The sequence below is a fragment of the Caretta caretta genome, chromosome 1 (genome assembly GCF_965140235.1).
Source record: "Caretta caretta isolate rCarCar2 chromosome 1, rCarCar1.hap1, whole genome shotgun sequence".
NCBI lineage: Eukaryota > Metazoa > Chordata > Testudines > Cheloniidae > Caretta > Caretta caretta.
The window spans coordinates 51,427,346-51,447,365 of NC_134206.1; the positions used below are offsets into that span (position 1 = coordinate 51,427,346).

Below are 20,020 nucleotides of genomic sequence, written 5' to 3' on the forward strand. Positions count from 1 at the left end.
ATATTTCTGAACTACCACCTACTGTATCATTCTTACCTAATTCATTTGCTTCTTAGATATTCTGACTGATTAAATTAAAGCTAAATTAAATTACACCTAGTGCAATGTGTGAGAGTTAACTTGTAGTTTTTATACTTTAAAGTATTATTTTTGTTAGGAAGCAGAAGGGACCAATTCATGTTCATTAACGGCCATTGCTAATACATTAAAAGATTTCTTCATTCTTCTATTGGAAAATGTCACCAATATATAATTTCCTTTCATCTCACACAAGCTCTTATCATGTAAACTGTCACAAGTATTGACTGAATTTTTTTCTTTTTCTTTCTTTGTTTATATTATGGAAAAATATAATTGATTCTTAAAATTGTTGCAGCTCAGCAATTCTCCATTTTTTCTGTACTGTTACCCCTGTCTTACAAAGAGAGAGGATTTTGTGATCCCCTCCTTCTAAAGCAGTGGCCCACACTTTTACCCAAACAACTTCCCTTCTCCTTTCTCCCAGGCCTGCAGGCTTGTTCCTCTTCCTTAATACAACATATCCAAACCTAATCTGTTCCATCTAGCAGCCAATCCCTTGCCCAGGGATCTCTTTGGATTTGTGCACTGACACTGTCCTCCATGCTCATCGGCATCCAGTTGCACTAGCTATAGGTGACATGTAGCAAACTACGAGTGAGAGCATCCCATGCAAACATGAAGGCTCACCAGCAGCATAACGGAGCACAATTCACAGCAGTGAAGCTGCTGTCACAGAGCTACCATGCTGATTGGCTGAAGGATGGATAGAGACTTGCTCTCCTTACTCTTACAAATGACAATAGAGATTTAAAAGTTTATTTTTTTTAAAGGAAAAACAAAAAAAAATGCTCTCTTTCCAAACCAAAGTGATGTGCTGGAGGCTTAACAGAGTATGAAATGTTTTCACAACTCCTTCCCCAAAGAATCCAGCATGCATATATGACCTGCACAAAGTGGGAGGGATTCTGCTTCACCCTCTATATATTTCTGTATACGGTCGTCTATATACTGTTTCAGTGGCATATCAGGACCATAAACAGCACACAAGGAGCCATGGGAGAATTCTCACAGTATAGGCACTATGTTAGGCTGCTGCACATCCCACTAACCTTGGCCCAGGGGACATGGCAGGAGCAGGCAGGGTTATAGTAGTGAGCACCACGTGGGATTCTGAAGTGGAGAGTAGGCAGATCTTGGAAGGCTGCTATAAATGTACATCAAAGACCACACTGACTCTCTGGAACAGCCCAGAATCTCAAAGGTGTAAAGGTGGCTTGAAGCCACATTTGCCCTACCTCCCACTGTGCTGAACTTCCACAAGGTGAAAAATTGTTTAAAGGAGAAATAAGTATATATCAGGGGACTTAAGCATAAAGGAAGATACTGGCAGCAGAAGATAAAATTTGTATTCCTTGAATAAACTGTATTAAAGTAGGACATTTCCCATTTTAGCTTTACATTTCTGAGAGACAAAAAATCTCTCTCCATTAAAAAAAAAATCTGATACATTTTTGAAACTCTGGAACTATTAAGACTATGGGAAAACATAATTTGAATTGTGGCTTTCATCAAAAGTGACATGAGATAGTGGTGATCAAGTGGCCTCTACTGATTCCTGCTCTTGGTTATCTTTGGATGTGCCAATAGTGCAGCCTGGGAGTTGGTCTAGGTGGCACGGTTAGTGCATCCCTAAAAAGTAAGACCGTACAGATGTCATATTGAAGAACTCCAGTTACAAGTAAGTAACCTTCACATTTTCAATCTACTCTTCATTAGACATCCCTCTTATCTATCCAGATTTTTATACTTTGCCTTATCATGGTGGCAGCTCCTGCATGCAGCACAGCTGTGCAACTCAATTTGAAATGCTTAGAAATCTTTGATTGAGAGAGGGCCAGTAGTTCTATAGGACCTTTGGGTTCAGGTCAGGACTGAAGTGCAATTTCAGGGCTATGCAGTATGCTTAAGTCTGTTTCTCAATGTCATTTACACCAACGGATAACGTTAATAGAAATTATGCACTTTCCACTAGGGTTGCCAGGTGTCTGGTTGCTTCGGTCAGCACTGCTGACCAGGCTGTTAAAAGTCCAGTTGGTGCACGACTGGCAAGCTCCCTACCTGGCTCCACATGGCTCGCCACAAGCGGCAACACATCCCTGTGGCCCCTAGGCGGAGGGACGGCCAGGGGGCTCTGCCTGCTGCCCCCCTCCCCCAAGTGCCAGCTCCGTAGGTCCCACTTGCTGGGAACCGCGGCCAGTGGGAGCTGCAGGGGCAGTGCCTGCGGGCAGAGGCAGCACGCAGAGCTGCCTGGTCACTCCTCCACCTAGGAGCCGAGGGACATGCCGGCTGCTTCTGGGAGCCACCTGTGGTCAGTGCCATCCAAAGTCCACAACCCCTCCCTCACCCCTGCCCCAGCCCTGAGCCCCCTCCCAGAGCCTGCACCCCCTCCTGCACCCGAGCCCTCTGCCCTTTCCCAGAGCCCTCACCTCACACCCCCAACCATACCCCAATCCCCTGCCTCAGCCCTGAGCCCCCTCCCGCACCCACACCCCCTCCCACACTCCAAACGCCCCAGCCCAGAGCTCCCTCCTGCATCCCAACCCCACCTGGCCCCACCCCAGAGCCTGCACCCCCAGCTGGAGCCTTCACCCCCTCCTACACCCCAATCCCACGCCTCAGCCCTGAGCCCCCTCTCACACCCAAACTCCCTCCCGGAGCCTGCACCCCTACCCCCCAGTCCTGAGCCCCCTCCCACATGCAAACTCCCTCCTCGAGCCTGCACCCTCTCCCATGCCCCTACCCCAGCCCAGACCCCCCTCCTACAACCCAGAGCCCACACCCCGAGCCGGAGGTCTCACCTCCCCCTATACCTCAGCCCCCTGCCCCAGCCTGAAGCCCCCTCCTGAACCCCTCATTTCTGGCCCCACCCTGGAGCCTGCATGTCCAGCCCAGAACCCGCACCCCATTCCACACCCTGAGCCCCTCATTTCTGGCCCCACCCTGGAGCCTGCACCCCCAGCTGGAACCCTCACCCCTTCCCACACCCCAACCCCCTGCCCTGTGAAAGTGAGTGTGTAAGTGAGAATCGGGAAGAGCAAGCGACAGCAGGAGAAGGGATGGAGTGAGCAGGGGTGGGGCTTTAGAAGGGGCGGGGCAAGGGTGGGGCCTCGGTGAAGGGGCAGAGCAGGGGGTGGGGCAAGGATGTTCGATTTTGTGCTCTTAGAAAGTTGGCAACCCTACTTGCCACAAGAACAGAATCTTGCTAAAATTTCCTATCATTCCAAAGTGTGTTATAAAAGCTATACAACTAAAATTCAGTTAGGCTTTGATGGAGTGTATAAACGCTACACTGGTCTGAAAAGGGTTGATAAACTGCTGTGGGGTCAATCAGTCCTACCTCGCTGCACCTGCAAGAGTTATCGGCTTGAAGGAGGTGGTTAAAAGAAGAGAGCTAGGCCAGCTCCATTGAGGGGAGGCTGGGAGAAAGAGCAGATCTCTTGTGCTAACTTTCTGAAGGAGGGCCTGACTGGGGCCAAGGACCTAGCCTAGATGCCAGAGTCTGCCTGAGGGGAGGTAGGCCTGACACAGGACTGTTGTATTTATTTTATTACCTGGGACTATTTTGTTCCCTTTTTGACCTGGGGTATTATGTTTCACTGTTATATTCAGGACCTTTTGTGGACTAAATGAGACTGCTGCTGCTGACACCCCTCCACCCCAAAGGGGATGACTGCCCTCAATAAACCTCTGTTGGTTTGCCTCCTGCTGGAGTCCATGCAGTGATTTATCATGAGCTCCAGAGCAACACGCTCATAGAGGTTTATAATTTCCTGGTTTTTAAATGAAATATACCAAACCATTCTAAATTAAATGTTTTACAGGTGTCCTGTAGTTATAGATAACCTTTCATGTTTTTATAGAAAACATTGTATTGTCACCATTTTGTTGCAGTCCCTTATTTCCTATTAGAGGATAATAAAGATACGTATTGTTAAATTATTTTGTTGTTTGCCAAAAAAAAAAAAATACTTTTACAGTTAAATCTGTTATGAAGACTTTTCCAGGTCATATGTTATGGAGTTAACTTTTGAAAAGATGTTTGCCCAACTAGAGGGTGAAAAATCTATTCCTTTCTGAAGTATGTAAAATTTTCCCTCTGCTATACTGTGCTAAACTACCAGAAATTGTTTCCATTGTTGGAGACTATAAACTCTTGGTTCTACAAGAATTTAAATAGCAAATGTATATATTTTATCACAATGATGCATTTTTCTATTACATATGCATAACTATGCAGTTTTTCTTTAAAACGGACCTGATGCTGAATGTCACTTAGCTGATGTAAAATTGGGGAGTGGGGGATGGTTGAGAAATTGCATATAATCTAGAAACGAAAAATATTAATAATTAAATAGTATTAATAAAGAGAGGCTTATTGAAATATTGTGCTTTTCACTAAAATAAATGAACCAAGTGACTTGATTCTATGCTCCCAGTATTTCACAGAAGTAAACATAGCTTTGAGTCATGTATATGGTTTTTTTTTCATTTTTTATTTGGTAAGGAATTACATTAGGCAATCCTACTAACATGTTCTTAAATTTAAAATGTTACATACTCTCATTTTCAAGCACATTGTACAGGAGTTTGAACATAATTCTTCATTTCTAAAGGTATGGAATGATTCCAGTCTCTAATCCAGCTCATGTTTTAACTTTAATTAATTTAATGAGTTTATATATATATCATGTTTTTATTTTCATTGTTTTTAGATGGTCAGTTCTTCCATTACGTCAAGAACAGTGGTGCCTCTAGGCACAAGCAGAGTGAGCAATTGTTTAGGGCCTCAAGCAGCTCAAGGGGACCCCAATTTAGTATTACGCCCAAAATACCATTCATCTTATTTAACATGGACTTTTAAATGAGTGTATTAATATGTGTTGTGTTGGTATGTTTTTTGGTTTGTGGGAATAATGCAATTAGTATCTTTAGGACATCGGTGAGGTATGAGTAAGGAGGGGAGGGCAAAAATATTCTTGTTTAGGGACCCCAGGTGGCTAGCACTGCCTCTTATCAAGAAATATGTTATCTTTAAAACTTTGAAAAAGGTAAAATATTAATTGTCAGTTGTGGGTTTGTTTTGTGTTTCAGTATAAATTAGGAAGTAGAGATAGTGTTGCTAGTAATCAGCAAAAGATAAATCACTACAGGTAAGAAAGAATGCTACAGATAAGAAACAGGAAAGAAGTAGCAGCCGGTAACAGATTTGTATATCTTTGGACAGATACAAGACATGCTTACATAGCTCTGGGATGTATATATGTCTTGCCATCTTACTGAACATGGAAAATATTGGCTCTGTCTATAAAATATAATTCAGGATTTGTTGGATATCAATACACCATACAGGGTAGATACGACGAGGCCTGCTGGCATTCCACCTCAAGCTATCTTTTCAGGCACTGCGAAATCAAGTCAGGTCAATAATTAGAACCTCTAGGAAAAATCCAGGTGTTGCAGGCAGGGTTATTGATGATTCACTGGTACTCTTCTTCTGTCAGGATTGAACCAGTGCCTAGCATGGTGTTAGGGAAGAACAGTTCTGCTTGAGGTGCTGAATCTTTTGGATGAGCTAAGCTGAAGTATTGGCCACTAAGAGTCATTAAAGATTGTTCACTCCTGAAAATTTTTCATAGGTCAGTGTTATCTATCTTAAGTATTTCTAAGGTGACTACCACTGTGACATCCAAGTATGGAATCCAGATGCTAGACAATTTTAATTATGATGCATTCTTTAGCGCCAGACTTTTAGAGCAAATAAGTCTGAGAGCATTAGGTTAGGGATTATGTTCATAGCTTTTTTTTTCTTTATATCTTTACTCTGATCCCAAGAAAGATGTGGCAAAATAGAATATGGGGGAACAGTCCCCCCAGTATATCAATAATATATAAGAAGCCCTAATGATTTTTACCGTGATGAAACTCAACAATTCAGAAGTTACTGTATGTTAACCCATCTGTTTTTCATCCCTCTGTTGTCTCCAGCAATAAGGCAAGGAGGGGTTTCTATCATATTGAAGATTTTGCTTAGAGAGTTGACAGTAGGTTGGGAGCATATCAGGTTAAGATCCAGAAACCCTTAGTTTACATGTCAGTTACCAACTTCTACATAAACAGCTTAATGCCCCAGCACTGTAGCACAACCTATGTTCTGGCCTGTGAGGCCATGACAACATCCTTGCATCAGATGGCAATAATTAGCAGCTTAGTTACTTTTACAGTATTAACTCCCACAAGACTCCACCAGAACTTGAGCTCTTTGTTGTATTAAGTGATCCAAAATCTGCTATTTTTGCAGGATTTGCTTTTCTGGTTCTGTGTTACTTTTTTTTTTATCTCACTTATGTTTCACAGAGGTTTGAAAAAGAAAATGCCAGAGTGGTAGTTTCCTGCCTGCTCCCCAAGAGTATTTCTTCTCTTCCTTGGTTCAATTTCCATATGTGTTAACTTTGTAATTCCACCCCTGTTGGATTTCAGATTTTTAGTCAGTTTCTCTCCCCCCAGCTATAGCATATCCCCTGCTCAGAGGTAATAGGAAGCTTAATATCACCTCCTTCCCCCCATCACCACTTCTCCTTTATCATGTGATAGGTAATACATTGTTGTCATTAGCAACGGGCAGCGCAGTAACTGCTACAGTTAAGGTTTCTTTTATAATCCCAATTCTCAGTTGTTTATAACTTTCCCCAACTTTAACCTTTTAGGCTGAAATTTTACGAATTAGACTCAGCTTGAAGGTGATTTTCGCTACCACCCCAGAAAATATGAGCTGAGCAAAGGCAGTTCAGTGGCTGTTGAATAAGAGAAGAGTAGAAAAAATAATTCCTCTTTATATAATGTTTATAGAAGTTAAATATGTAAATGCCATGTGTTTTGAGAATGAAAACAAATGCAAGATGCTAAATGTGTCTTTAAGACTGTAAATACATTTATGCAGAATCATATTGTATTTGAGAAATAATGTGTGATCATGTTAAAATTAAACTATATTGTAAGGCATATGCACAAGGGGACAGAGATGAGGTCACATGTGCAACCTTAACTTTGGCATTTTCTAATTTTTGAATGCACCATTCATCCTTAAAGTTTTCTTAATATACTCTCTTTGTTGGAATAGTATTTACAGGTAATATAGTTTGTAAAGTGCTTTGGATCCCACTGGGTGAAGTACACTGTTAAATGCAAGATAATTTTTCATTACACAATAATTTTAATTTAATTACACTATAGACCATGATGAGTGAGCCAGTGCTAATGTTGCACAGTACCATGTAAGCAATAACAATGTGGTTATGAACTTAGTCTCTCTCCAAGGGTTGGCAAAGGGCTGGGAGTCTCATTAAAGTCATGTTCTCATCCTTCCAATGAAGAGTCTTCTGCTTCTTAGTTTGTTGAATCAAATAGTTGTGTGGAAAGCATTAGGTAGGAATCTTGTCTGGATCATCCATCATCCTGTATGAAGATGCAACAAAATTCCTACCTGACCCTTGCCAGCCATATATTGATGGCTAGGGGCCTAATCACTGGGGTTCAATCCTCTGAGGTGATGTGCATCCTCATGTCCCATTGTACTTTGGTGTGGTGGAACTGGTTCTAGATCAGCAGAGATTGTAAGGCATAGGGTTGCTTGTTGGAAGGATGGGGGTTGCTGTAGTTTGAGATTGGTGACATTGTAGCACCTTTACAGGAAAAAGGAAAATCTAGGGAGAAAAAATTTGTTGTACTGTGAAAAGCTGTTTACTTCTGTGATCAAAAACAAGGTAAAACCAAACCTGAGATTCTTTTGAGGGTTTTGTTTTTGAAATTTTGATTTTAAGGCAAGATTTTGTATTTCAGGTTTCAAGCTCGTGTTAAATTATTTTATTATGAGGCCCTTAAGCAGAGTATTTTCCAGTAACAATCTTACCTGTTTTTTGTTGTCCCTTTGTTAAAACACTTGCTTTGAAAGCTGTTTTGCTTTATTGCTGGTTAAGAGAATACAGTATTTTTCTTTGTTCAAACTGGTTAATGTTCTATCATCATGGAACATGATTTGAAAACAAAATATATCTCAAAAGTCAAATATTCCTAATTTTTTAGTATGGATTTGTTATCTGTACAATATTATGTCATTCTTCGCAGATCAGTGGCCTTTTTTTCACAAAGAACAGCCACAAAATCCATGTGTTTTTTAAAAAATAAGGCCTTTGCTGCTCCTGTTCCAATATGTTTATATTTTTAAATAGGAGCAAGAAAGGGATTTTGCTAATCTGTTAATAGTTACTCATTAAAGATTTTTCTTCCTTCCCTCCACACAGTAAAAAAATCTTTTAATTGGTTATTAACAAAGATAATATGATAAAATGTGTGTGTGGATTTGATGCTGTTTCATAAATCTAAATAAAGGTCATTTTGTATCAAAACAGAGAAAAAGAGACCTAGATTGTACCTGTCTCCTCATTTCTGCTCAATGAGCTTTTGAGCCCCTAAGCAGGGGTCAGACACACCGTAGACCTTGCAATCTTGGCACATAAAAGCCATGTGAGTCTAGTAACAACTACAGGGTAGCACTCCTGGTGCTAACATATGATCCACTGCACCACCCAGTACAGCTGGGTCAGTGAATGGGCAAACATGTAGTGAATTCCCTTTAAAAGGTTGTGGAAGGGGTCTGTTGTACCTTTGCACACGGTCATGATGCCTCTAGGAGTGGCTGACAGTACAACTACTCCTCATAATGAAGGCAGGCAGACATTTAAAGCACAGTCTTGTGTAGAGTATCCTACAATGTACTTAAAATATTGGACAGGTAGATGAAATATTCCACCACGATCTTAGTACTAATTTTGTTTGGATGTTTACTAAACAGCCATCCAGTCCCATATTTAGTAATGAAGTTAAATTGAACACCAAATAATGACATGAATTTGCATTTTCAGTTGGATATAGATTAACAATGGTTTCTGTCTCAATCTGTGGAACTTTAATATTGGTTCTGAATGCAAAAAGGCAACGTAACATGAAGATGGTCATGGTTGTTAATGGCTTGTATTAGCTGGAAGCTATAAAATCATCCAAGGACTCTGTTAGTGTTGGAATAATAATTTGCCAAGACAATTACCACATGGTGAAATTTTTTGCAGCTCTAATTCAGTGTTATTAATAATGAATAAAATTGCAATTTTCTCAGGTTGCTGGGGGCAGTGGGGAATTATTTCAATGAATATTTCAGCACATTAGTTTAATCATAGTTCCACAAAATTCAAGTGGGCAATATTTTATACTTCTAAGTTCAGTCTGCTAAGGGACCATAGTCATTAAATTGCAAACTATTTGCACTGAGATCCATTCTATGATTTACTAACCTTGTTAAAAACACTGTAAAAGAAATCAAGCTGTGCCATTAATACTTGTAATTTGATGCTGCATTTGTTAATGGGCTCACTGTGATTAATGTTTTTAGCAGTAGACAGAGCATTTTGAGACAGACAGGGCTGAGCTCTTTAATGCTGAAATACTAGTAAAAATGTTAGAATATTGCACATTTTTGTAATATATATTTTTGCTGGAACATTTTCCTTAATGCCACTGAAATATAGAAGCAGTATTGTAATGATATGTGTATGCTATATGTAAATACAGTGCAAGTTCTAGTAGGTACTGACGTGTTCTCTATTTTGTAGCCAACTGCATGACTTCTGGCGCTTGGATTATTGGGAGGATGATCTGCGCCGGCGAAGGCGATTTGTTCGCAATGCTTTCGGATCCACTCATTCTGATGCCCTCCTCAAAGCTGCTGTGGAATATGGTCAGTACTAACTCACCCCCTTTTTAATAATGGGGCTATTTTGTTGTCTTCTATGTCCATATTAGAGTGCTGAGGTTTGTCATTTTTTTTCTCACATTGTAGTTTTAGGAAGCTGGAACAGGAATTCTTTCAGCCTCATTTCTTGTTGGGCCAGAGGAATTTCTCTTGGATGCTGTGAAACACTCACTCTTCCTAGTTCCCCAAGGCTTAGCAGTATTTCTTTCAGCAGTAGCAGAACCAGGTTTAGAGTAACGGCAGAGCTCAGGGGGTGATGAGCCATTGGCAGTGCCACCTTCAATTATACCTATTGGCTTGAAAAAGTGTCGCACATATACATAAAGGCCACCCCCCTTATGCCCTGGTACCCCTTATTAGCTCTTCCACTGCCTTTCGAGCATTCCCAAACTCCATTGGCCCTAGGATTCAGACTGGTATAAGGAATCAAACCTGACTCTCCTGCTTGGCAGAGTATGACTCTTAGGCCAGTGAGATGATATAGCACAACACTAAGACCTCTTTTCAATGAGGTTTATAATTTGTCTATAAAAATATTGAAAGCATGAAATCGTGAAATACGTCAATAAATCCTTATTTAAACAAAGCTGCTTAGCAGTTTGGCTCAGTGCTTTAGGGCAGTCATGAGCCCAGCACTTTATCTCGGGGTTCTCAACCTTTGTCTTTCTGAGGCCCACCTGACATGCTATAAAAACTCCATGGTCCACCTGTGCCATAACAACTGGTTATCTGCCTGTAAAAGACAGGGCTGGCGTTAGGGGGTAGCAAGCAGGGCCGTTGACTGGAGCCCCATGCTACAGGGGCCCCCCCATGAAGCTACATTGCTCAGGTTTCAGCTTCAACTCCGGGTGGGGCTTCAGATTTCTACCCTCGGCCCCAGCGAGTCTAATGCTGGCCCTGCTTGCCAGACCCCCTGAAGCATCCTTGTAGCCCCCCACGTGCCTCAGACCCGTGGTTGAGAACCACTGCTCTGTTGGACAAAGGAACTTCACAGCTAATCTCCAAACACCTGGAGGGATGATAGGCTTTTGGGGACGGTCTTTTACTGGGACATGGTTACAAGACTCACCTGTGACACCAGAGAGTTAGTTTCAGGGGTTTATAAGAACATAAGAATGGCCAGTGATTCTTCTAGCCCAGTATCTTGTCTTCTGACAGTGGTCAATGCCAGATGCTTAGAGGGAATGAACAGAACAAGGCAATTATCGAATGATCCATCCCCAGTCATCCAGTCCCCGTTTCTGGCAGTTAGAGTTTTAGGGACACCTGGAGCATGGCGTTGCACCTCTGGCCAGCAGGCTGAACCTTAGTGGTGCAAGAGTCGAGAAGGAGATACATTTTTCAGACCTAGGTCTTGTGCAGTTCTGTAGACATCCACAAAGGCATTTTTTTTCAGGAGAGGTTCCTATCTACCTTTTTAAATTATATTTATAATTGAAAATAAAGTAGTCCCAGTATTAATTTTCACTATATTTAGGGGTAAACAAACTTGAGCCAACATTATTCTTAAATAAGTTTAAAAGCCACATAGTGAAAATTGATGCAAGGAAAATCATTTTATGCAAATATGAGCTAAATCATGCAGTCCATTTGTAGCCAGAGCTTTCAGTGAAGTCAGTGGAAGTTTTTACTGTGTTAGATATAATTCATGCTGTAGAGTTAATCTGTGGAACTCACCACTTCAGGATATTATTGAGACAAATAGCTTGTAGTAAGCTTCAGAAAAGATTAGATATTTAAATGAATATCAGCATGTACAATTATACTAGCTAGTATATTATTTATTAAAATATAAAGGCTGTCAATTGTAATGCTTCAGCCCATAAGATGATCAATAGCTGGGGTCAAGAACTAATTTTCCCTTATGGCATATGGTATTGCACATTTGACACAGTGGTGTGTTTATTTTCCCCCACCTTCCTTTGAGGCATCCAGTATAGAGTCACTGTCAAAGGCAGATGTCAAATCTTTAGTTTGAACTGCTGTAAAAATTACTGTGTTCCTTTTCAGAAACAAATACTAATTTTAGCCCTAGTCTCTATTCTACTTTAATACAGAATTTCAATTTTGAGGAGGCTGTTAATATTTAAATATGTAAATGTTCTGATTTCAAACCAGCCTGAAAGCAAGAAGGAAACTGGTTTATAATCTCTAACATTGGCCTCTTAAGGCCTGATTCAGCACCATTTTTAAGTTAATGGAAGTTTTGCCATTTACTTAAGTGGACTTTGTTTCATGCCCTTATAATGCAAATGATATCCTCTTATTTCCCCTTCCACACCACAACTTAATGTGCCACTTCTGTTACATTTCAGCATACAAAAGGGAACCCCATATAGTTATACACATTTACCTTCAAAGCTGAAGTATTGCTAGGGTGGTGCAAGTCAAACTCTCATTGGTTGTGTTTCAAATGACAGTAGATGGAAGTTATCTTGTTGGCAGTCGTATAATAAATGTGTCTGATATGCAGCTTTCCCATAAATAAATTAAAAGCATGGTATAGCATTCTGGAGGAATTTTAAACAGCATGCATTGAAGTTAAAACCCATAGATTCCACCTTGATGTACTTACTTTTCAGAGGCTTGTGCATATGGATTTTAATATTGAAACTTTTAGTTGACCTTTCTCTGTGAGAAAACATCCTTAACACTGATGTTATTTTTATGCCTCTTGGTGATACTAATGAGTTGAATAATTTATGAGGTTGTCATGTGAAAAGGATTTGGTGCAGTTTGATGTACTTTCAGCCTCTGGTGTTGGAATGTGATTAATAAAGACCTAGAGGCATAGAATTTTTTTCCATGGTATTTTACTTTCATTGCATTTTTTGTTCATTTTGTTTTGATAATTTTATGTTGGAATAGTTTCATAGTAAAATGCTGTTAATGTCAAAAATGCAATATAATGTCACGGTACACAAGAATCATAACATGCAGTTTCCAACTAACAGGTTATTCCCTGACCTCAAATATTTTATTTGTGGAAAATGAACTATTGATAAAAAAAAGTTTTTTTTTTAAATGTTACTTCAATAGCAACCTTAAATCTAGACTGATCACTAGTACAAGAAATGCTATTTTTGGTATGAGTATAATAGTGGAAAACATCTTATAAGTTTTTGTTATCTACATTGACTGTCAGTTATCAGACAAGGTTTTGTACATAAATATGGCAGTGGAGGAATGTTTAGTCGAAGCCTAAGTCAGCAAGCTCCTCTGTGTTTACGATCAAAGGCATCAACTTAAATAGGTCTGATCAGGCATTGCAAAAGAGAGCAGGCATCTTCAGCCGAGCAAAAAAACACAGAGCAAAGATGACAAAATTAATCAGTCATTTCTTTGGCAATAAATAATAAGATATGCTGAGGATTGCAGATGAGAGTTTCTGTGTTCCTTGGAGATGTGCCTGCTTAACACCTGATTTATTTGAGCTTGTGTAGCCATCAAGATATGACCTTGATGAGTAAAAGACTGCTCTACAACTAATCTAGAATTAAATCAGTGTTGATGGTGGATGCATGGATACTGTAATAATATGACGCTTGCAGTCATAAAGGAATAGAAAAGTCTTGGGAATGGCAAATATGGCTACGGTCTGTACACCTGTTCCAGAGAAGCAATATCAAAATGTTTGTTTCCTCCTTAAAGAACTAAAACGGGGGTGGGGGGTGTAAAGCTTATTCTGACCGTGGAGATGGCTACTTTCTATAGGAAATATCTGTTTTGTTAATGTTCACCCACCTATCTAGGTGTATTATGATTACATTCTAAGAAGTCTCCTATAAGTGTTATCAATACAGCTAGTATTTAACTATAGGCTCATTGTCGACCAGTTTATACATATTGAGGTTTCCATGTTTGGTACAAACTATTGTAAAAGATTGAAGTTACTAATAAGTAAAAACACTTCAATAAATTGAAGCAATGTAAAGTTTAAAACAAATCCCCATGGATGTATTTTAACTACCCTTTAAGTAGTGCTCTGTTTCACAGTTGTGCCTGCAACAGTAGGGTGATGATCTGTTAGGTCTTTTCCATCCTACCTACCTGCCTCCAGCTTTCACCCTGACCACACCACACGATCCATTGTCTACAGCCAAGCTCTGCGATACAACCGCATTTGCTCCAACCCCTCAGACAAACACCTACAAGATCTCTATCAAGTATTCTTACAACTACAGTACCCACCTGCGGAAGTGAAGAAACAGATTGATAGAGCCAGAAGAGTTCCCAGAAGTGACCTACTACAGGACAGGCCTAACAAAGAAAATAACAGAATGCCACTAGCCGTCACCTTCAGCCCCCAACTAAAACCCCTCCAACGCATTATTAAGGATCTACAACCTATCCTGAAGGATGACCCAACACTCTCACAAATCGTGGGAGACAGGCCAGTCCTTGCCTACAGACAGCCCCCTAACCTGAAGCAAATACTCACCAGCAACCACATACCACACAACAGAACCACTAACCCAGGAACCTATCCTTGCAACAAAGCCCGTTGCCAACTGTGCCCACATATCTATTCAGGGGACACCATCACAGGGCCTAATAACATCAGCCACACTATCAGAGGCTCGTTCACCTGCACATCCACCAATGTGATATATGCCATCATGTGCCAGCAATGCCCCTCTGCCATGTACATTGGTCAAACTGAACAGTCTCTACGTAAAAGAATAAATGGACACAAATCAGATGTCAAGAATTATAACATTCATAAACCAGTCGGAGAACACTTCAATCTCTCTGGTCACACGATTACAGATGTGAAAGTTGCGATATTACAACAAAAAAACTTCAAAACCAGACTCCAGCGAGAGACTGTTGAATTGGAATTCATTTGCAAATTGGATACAGTTAATTTAGGCTTGAATAGAGACTGGGAGTGGCTAAGTCATTATGCAAGGTAACCTATTTCCCCTTGTTTTTTCCTCCCCCCACCCCCAGACGTTCTTGTTAAACCCTGGATTTGAGCTGGAAATGGCCCACCTTGATTATCATACACATTGTAAGGAGAGTGATCACTTTAGATAAGCTATTACCAGCAGGAGAGTGGGGTGGGAGGAGAGAGAACCTTTTGTAGTGGTAAACACCCATTTTTTCATGCTTTGTGTGTATAAAAAGATATTCTACACTTTCCACAGTATGCATCCGATGAAGTGAGCTGTAGCTCACGAAAGCTTATGCTCAAATAAATTGGTTAGTCTCTAAGGTGCCACAAGTACTCCTTGTCTTTTTGCGAATACAGACTAACACGGCTGTTACTCTGAAATCTGTGAATACTATACATGAAGGCAAAAGTGTTTGTAGGCTGTTAAAGTAATTTGCACAGCTGAGTGTAAAATTAGAAAGATTTTAACAAGTATCTTTTGTAAATATACCAATATCCTATACACTATGCCAAGTTGCTTGTTTTGTTCTTTTCTCACTATGATAGGTATGGTAAAATGCAGTTGCACATCTCATTTTTGTGAAGATTACAAGGGAATGCAGTCATACATTCTTACCCCAGTTTATTTTAGCATATTAGAATAAGCCATGTAGAATCGTAGAATCATAGAATATCAGGGTTGGAAGGGACCTCAGGAGGTCATCTAGTCCAACCCCCTGCTCAAAGCAGGACCAATCCCCAATTAAATCATCCCAACCAGGGCTTTGTCAAGCCTGACCTTAAAAACTTCTAAGGAAGGAGATTCTACCACCTCCCTAGGTAACGCATTCCAGTGTTTCGCCACCCTCCTAGTGAAAAAGTTTTTCTTAATATCCAACTGAAACCTCCCCCACTGCAACTTGAGACCACTACTCCTTGTCCTGTCCTCTTCTACCACTGAGAATAGTTTAGAACCATCCTCTCTGGAACCACCTCTCAGGTAGTTGAAAGCAGCTATCAAATCCCCCCTCATTCTTCTCTTCTGCAGACTAAACAATCCCAGTTCCCTCAACCTCTCCTCATAAGTCATGTGTTCCAGACCCCTAATCATTTTTGTTGCCCTTCGCTGGACTCTCTCCAAATTATCCACATCCTTCTTGTAGTGTGGGGCCCAAAACTGGACACAGTACTCCAGATGAGGCCTCACCAATGTCAAATAGAGGGAACGATCACGTCCCTCGATCTGCTCGCTATGCCCCTACTTATACATCCCAAAATGCCATTGGCCTTCTTGGCAACAAGGGCACACTGTTGACTCATATCCAGCTTCTCGTCCACTGTCACTCCTAGGTCCTTTTCCGCAGAACCGCTGCCAAGCCATTCGGTCCCTAGGCTGTAGCTGTGCATTGGGTTCTTCCGTCCTAAGTGCAGGACCCTGCACTTATCCTTATTGAACCTCATCAGATTTCTTTTGGCCCAATCCTCCAATTTGTCTAGGTCCCTCTGTATCCTATCCCTGCCCTCCAGCGTATCTACCACTCCTCCTAGTTTAGTATCATCCGCAAATTTGCTGAGAGTGCAATCCACACCATCCTCCAGATCATTTATGAAGATATTGAACAAAACTGGCCCCAGGACCGACCCCCGGGGCACTCCACTTGACACCAGCTGCCAACTAGATGTTGTAATGCATGTAATGCAGCATGTTTGAATTAACAATAGCTGGCAATACTGAGTGAGGTTTTGGTTTCACACTTGAAAGGTTTTTTGTTTAAATTGAAGCTCTAATGGAGTTGCACAGGTAGAACTAACTGAGTCTTAGCTAAAAAAAAAAGTAATGCACAAGAGAGAATAGAATCCATCTCCTTCCCCCATACTTTTTTGGGCTCTGCAGTGCTAACATGAGTGAAAAGCAGTAAACACTAAGTTCTGTCATTTAGTGTGCAGATATGATGGCATATGTACCTGGTAAGCATATGTGTGGTAAGAAGTTGCTCTTTTGATACAGTTAATTGAATAGCTTGCAAACAGTGCAGGATTAGATGAGCCACTACAGTACCCAGCTAGGATTGTGAAACAGAGTACTGCCCTAAAGGACATTTAAAGAGCAGAATAGGGAGCTTATTCAAGCTCTTAGGGATGCTTCCCCAAAAGCTTAACTTCCACAAACAGTTGTGGTGTTCTGCATTACAAAATTAATAGACCAGGTCCAGCAAAGACTATACTTGCAGCCTGCACTAGAGAAAGTAAAGATGAATAGATTGGTGCCCAAGTATCTGAACATTTGTATAAAATGTGTTGAACCCCTGTTACTGTCTGTGCTCAGGAACACTTGGCCAATTAAGTTGATTATAGTGGTCACAATGATGGGTCATGAATTCCAAGAATGAAAAACCTGCCAATTATATGTCCAACCTTTGAAGTGCAATTGTGGTTGTATTTTAAATGAGCAATATGGCAACAGCTTTCAACCCTGTGTGACAAAAGCAAGGCCTCTAATTCATATTTAAGCATCTAAATAAAAGTGACCCGATTTCAAGAGTTGTTCTAGCTGAAGGAGGCTACCTATACATGGCTTTTTCTGGGACCTGTCACCAATGCTCAAAGTTTCAGTGAGGGTTGTATGTGTTCGATCCTTGAAAATCAGTTTGCTTTCATTTCTTCAGGAGCTCCACTGTTAAAACAAATGCCTGGACTTTTGAGTCCATGTCTATCCTTGACTATCTGAGAGCTGTTTTTCCCATCCCTACTTCCTGGGCACTCCACATTTGAGGTTCCACGCTCTTGCAAGCTGGCTTGTCAGAGAAACTAAATGTTATTTTAATTGTCCTCCCTTACCCAAAAGTGTCAAGATTTTCACCTCTTGTTTTTGCTCTGCTGTAGCATTGTAAAAACGTTGGTAAAATGCCACCACTGTTCAGAGCAACTTCTAGGCTGCCTATGGAAAGCTGCTTTGTAAATTGTCCATCCCTATAACATTTTAATCTCAGCTACTCAAGAAAAATTGTAACCTGAGGCTTCCTTTCGTGTCACTCCTAGCAATCATTACAGTTTCTTCAAGCCCCTTTCTGATTGCAGTCAGTCTCTTGAAAGCACTTTTTAGCAATGAGCATCCTTCAGTCTCACATCTTCACTTATTGCTCCAGGTCTGGTACCTTATTACCTGCCTTCAGTATCTCTTCAGGTAACAGATGTTTCTTCCTCTTGTCTCTGAGAATAGCCAAGGACAGTCTAAATTCAAAAAATGTCTTAGAGAAAACAAATTTCTTAGATAAATTGGACATTATTAAAAGCAAATTTAAAGGTATGTGATATAGCATCATCTCTAGCTAAAGGTCTCAGTAACATCCTCACAAGATAGGTAAAATCTAGTTACAGTTACATTCAGCAAGCATTTACTTACAATGAGAGTGATCTATTGCCAGTAGTAAAGATGTGGCAGACCAAGTTATGACTTCAGTTTTAGCTGTGAAACTCCATTTTCTTCCAGAATTATACTGTGCAACCCAACTTGACTGTCAGATCCCTGATCAAGTTTGCAGGCATTGGAGAAAAAATATTTTACTTGTAAACTGAGCAGATTTGTTGTGGAGTCAGATCTCCAAAACACCATTTTAGAGTCAATTTTCAGTGTAAGACAGCATATTAACAATTTTCAAACTTTGAAATGTATGTGATATTTTAATAAACATGAATTAAAGAAATATTAAATCCGAGGCTGACACAACTTAATTTAGCTTTTATATTTAATACTAATTTGTTTTTATTATCAAGCCTTTTCTTTTATGTTAGTACTTTTCATGGACTGAAAACAAAACAAAAAAAAAGAAGCAATTGACTGAGGTTAAGAATGTAATCTTCAGGAGAAAAATACTTTAAAGAACACCATCCAAATATCTTTAAAGCTTTGTCGTGAACAATTTTAGGTATATTGTACACAATAGATTTTCATATAATCAAGGTCCTCCTAAAACATCTCTGATGTCATTCTGTTGATGGATAATCAGATTTTTCTTATAATTCATACTTGTCTTTCCCCTAAATGTACAAGCAACAGAAATGTTTTAGGTAGCCACTTTTCAAGATAGGTTAGTGCTTGATCTAAAGAAAATAGTAACACACACAATACACAAAATGTTGGCCACTAGAAATACACAACCCATACCTATGGCCCAAGAGCCTTCCAATCCTGATTTAATTATTTAAGAAACATTGCACTTATACATGTATAAAAGAAAGGAAAAAGCAAAAAGCTAATGACTACAAAGAAAATCTGTAGTGCAATGCATGCTTAGTTTTAACCTATATACAAGTACAAGATGACACTTACAAGCAGTTTTAAGGAGTAGCATCTGCTTTATGGGCAGATATTATGTAGATACTAATCTAGATATTACAATGAAGAGTACTTTAAAATATGTATGTGATAGTAGTAGTACTAATGCATTAAAGGTTTCCAGATGTTATCAAATAAGTCCCCTCTGTTCTTCAATCTAAATGTGATCATTACAGAGGAAGCCATGTGAGACAGGCATGTAAACCATTCTGCTTCAGTTGGAGCAGCATTGTCTTTCCATTTTCTCAGTCTGACTTTTTGCTGCCATTAGTCCAATTATCAACCAAGTCTTTTTGTTTGCAGCCAGTTCCCCAATTTAATATAGATAAAGCTACCCTGGCCAAAATATTGGACTCAAGAATTTTGCTGATTCTCTCATATTTTCAACCAAAAATTCATCATCCATCATCCCCTAAACATGTTAGCACAATTAGATGGAGAATTTAGTTATGTCCAACAGAAATTCAACTATCTTAAGCCTAAATTGTATGTCTTGAAGTACAATATAAAATATGTGCATTAGTTTGAAATACTGTGATTTGAGATTTGCATCTGCAGCTTTATATTATAGCCCAACAGTGCCATCCACTGCTTCTCCAAATAATCTTCCAATACATTTCTTCCCAATTTAGTTTTAAGAAAGACACTACATTGTAATCAAATTCCATTAAAAATTATCATATATACGAGGATGCTTCATGTATATAATTATTTTTAAGAAACCTAGATCCAATCATAGTCTAAAGTTTTTCAAGAGGGGTTATTAAGCAGATTTGCAATGCAAGATCTTAGTTGAAACAATAATTAAATAAAAAATACACAGGATGTTGCCACAAACCTCTTCCTAGTGATTTCTAGCTCCCAAAAAACTCTTAACTATATTCTCAATACTTCAATCTGCCATGATGAAGATCTCCTTTGGAAT

General features: G+C 39.9%; 1 protein-coding gene across 5 annotated transcripts in view; it reads left to right on the forward strand.

Annotated features, from left to right (window-relative positions):
• Positions 1 to 20,020, forward strand: part of NBEA (neurobeachin) — an 858,254-nt gene that overhangs the window by 563,016 nt on the left and 275,218 nt on the right. For all 5 annotated transcript variants that reach the window (XM_048847621.2, XM_048847613.2, XM_048847638.2 and 2 more), the window contains one exon: positions 9,744 to 9,868. In XM_048847621.2, coding sequence (XP_048703578.1) covers positions 9,744 to 9,868 — 125 coding nt within the window. The remainder of the gene's footprint in view (positions 1 to 9,743; positions 9,869 to 20,020) is intronic.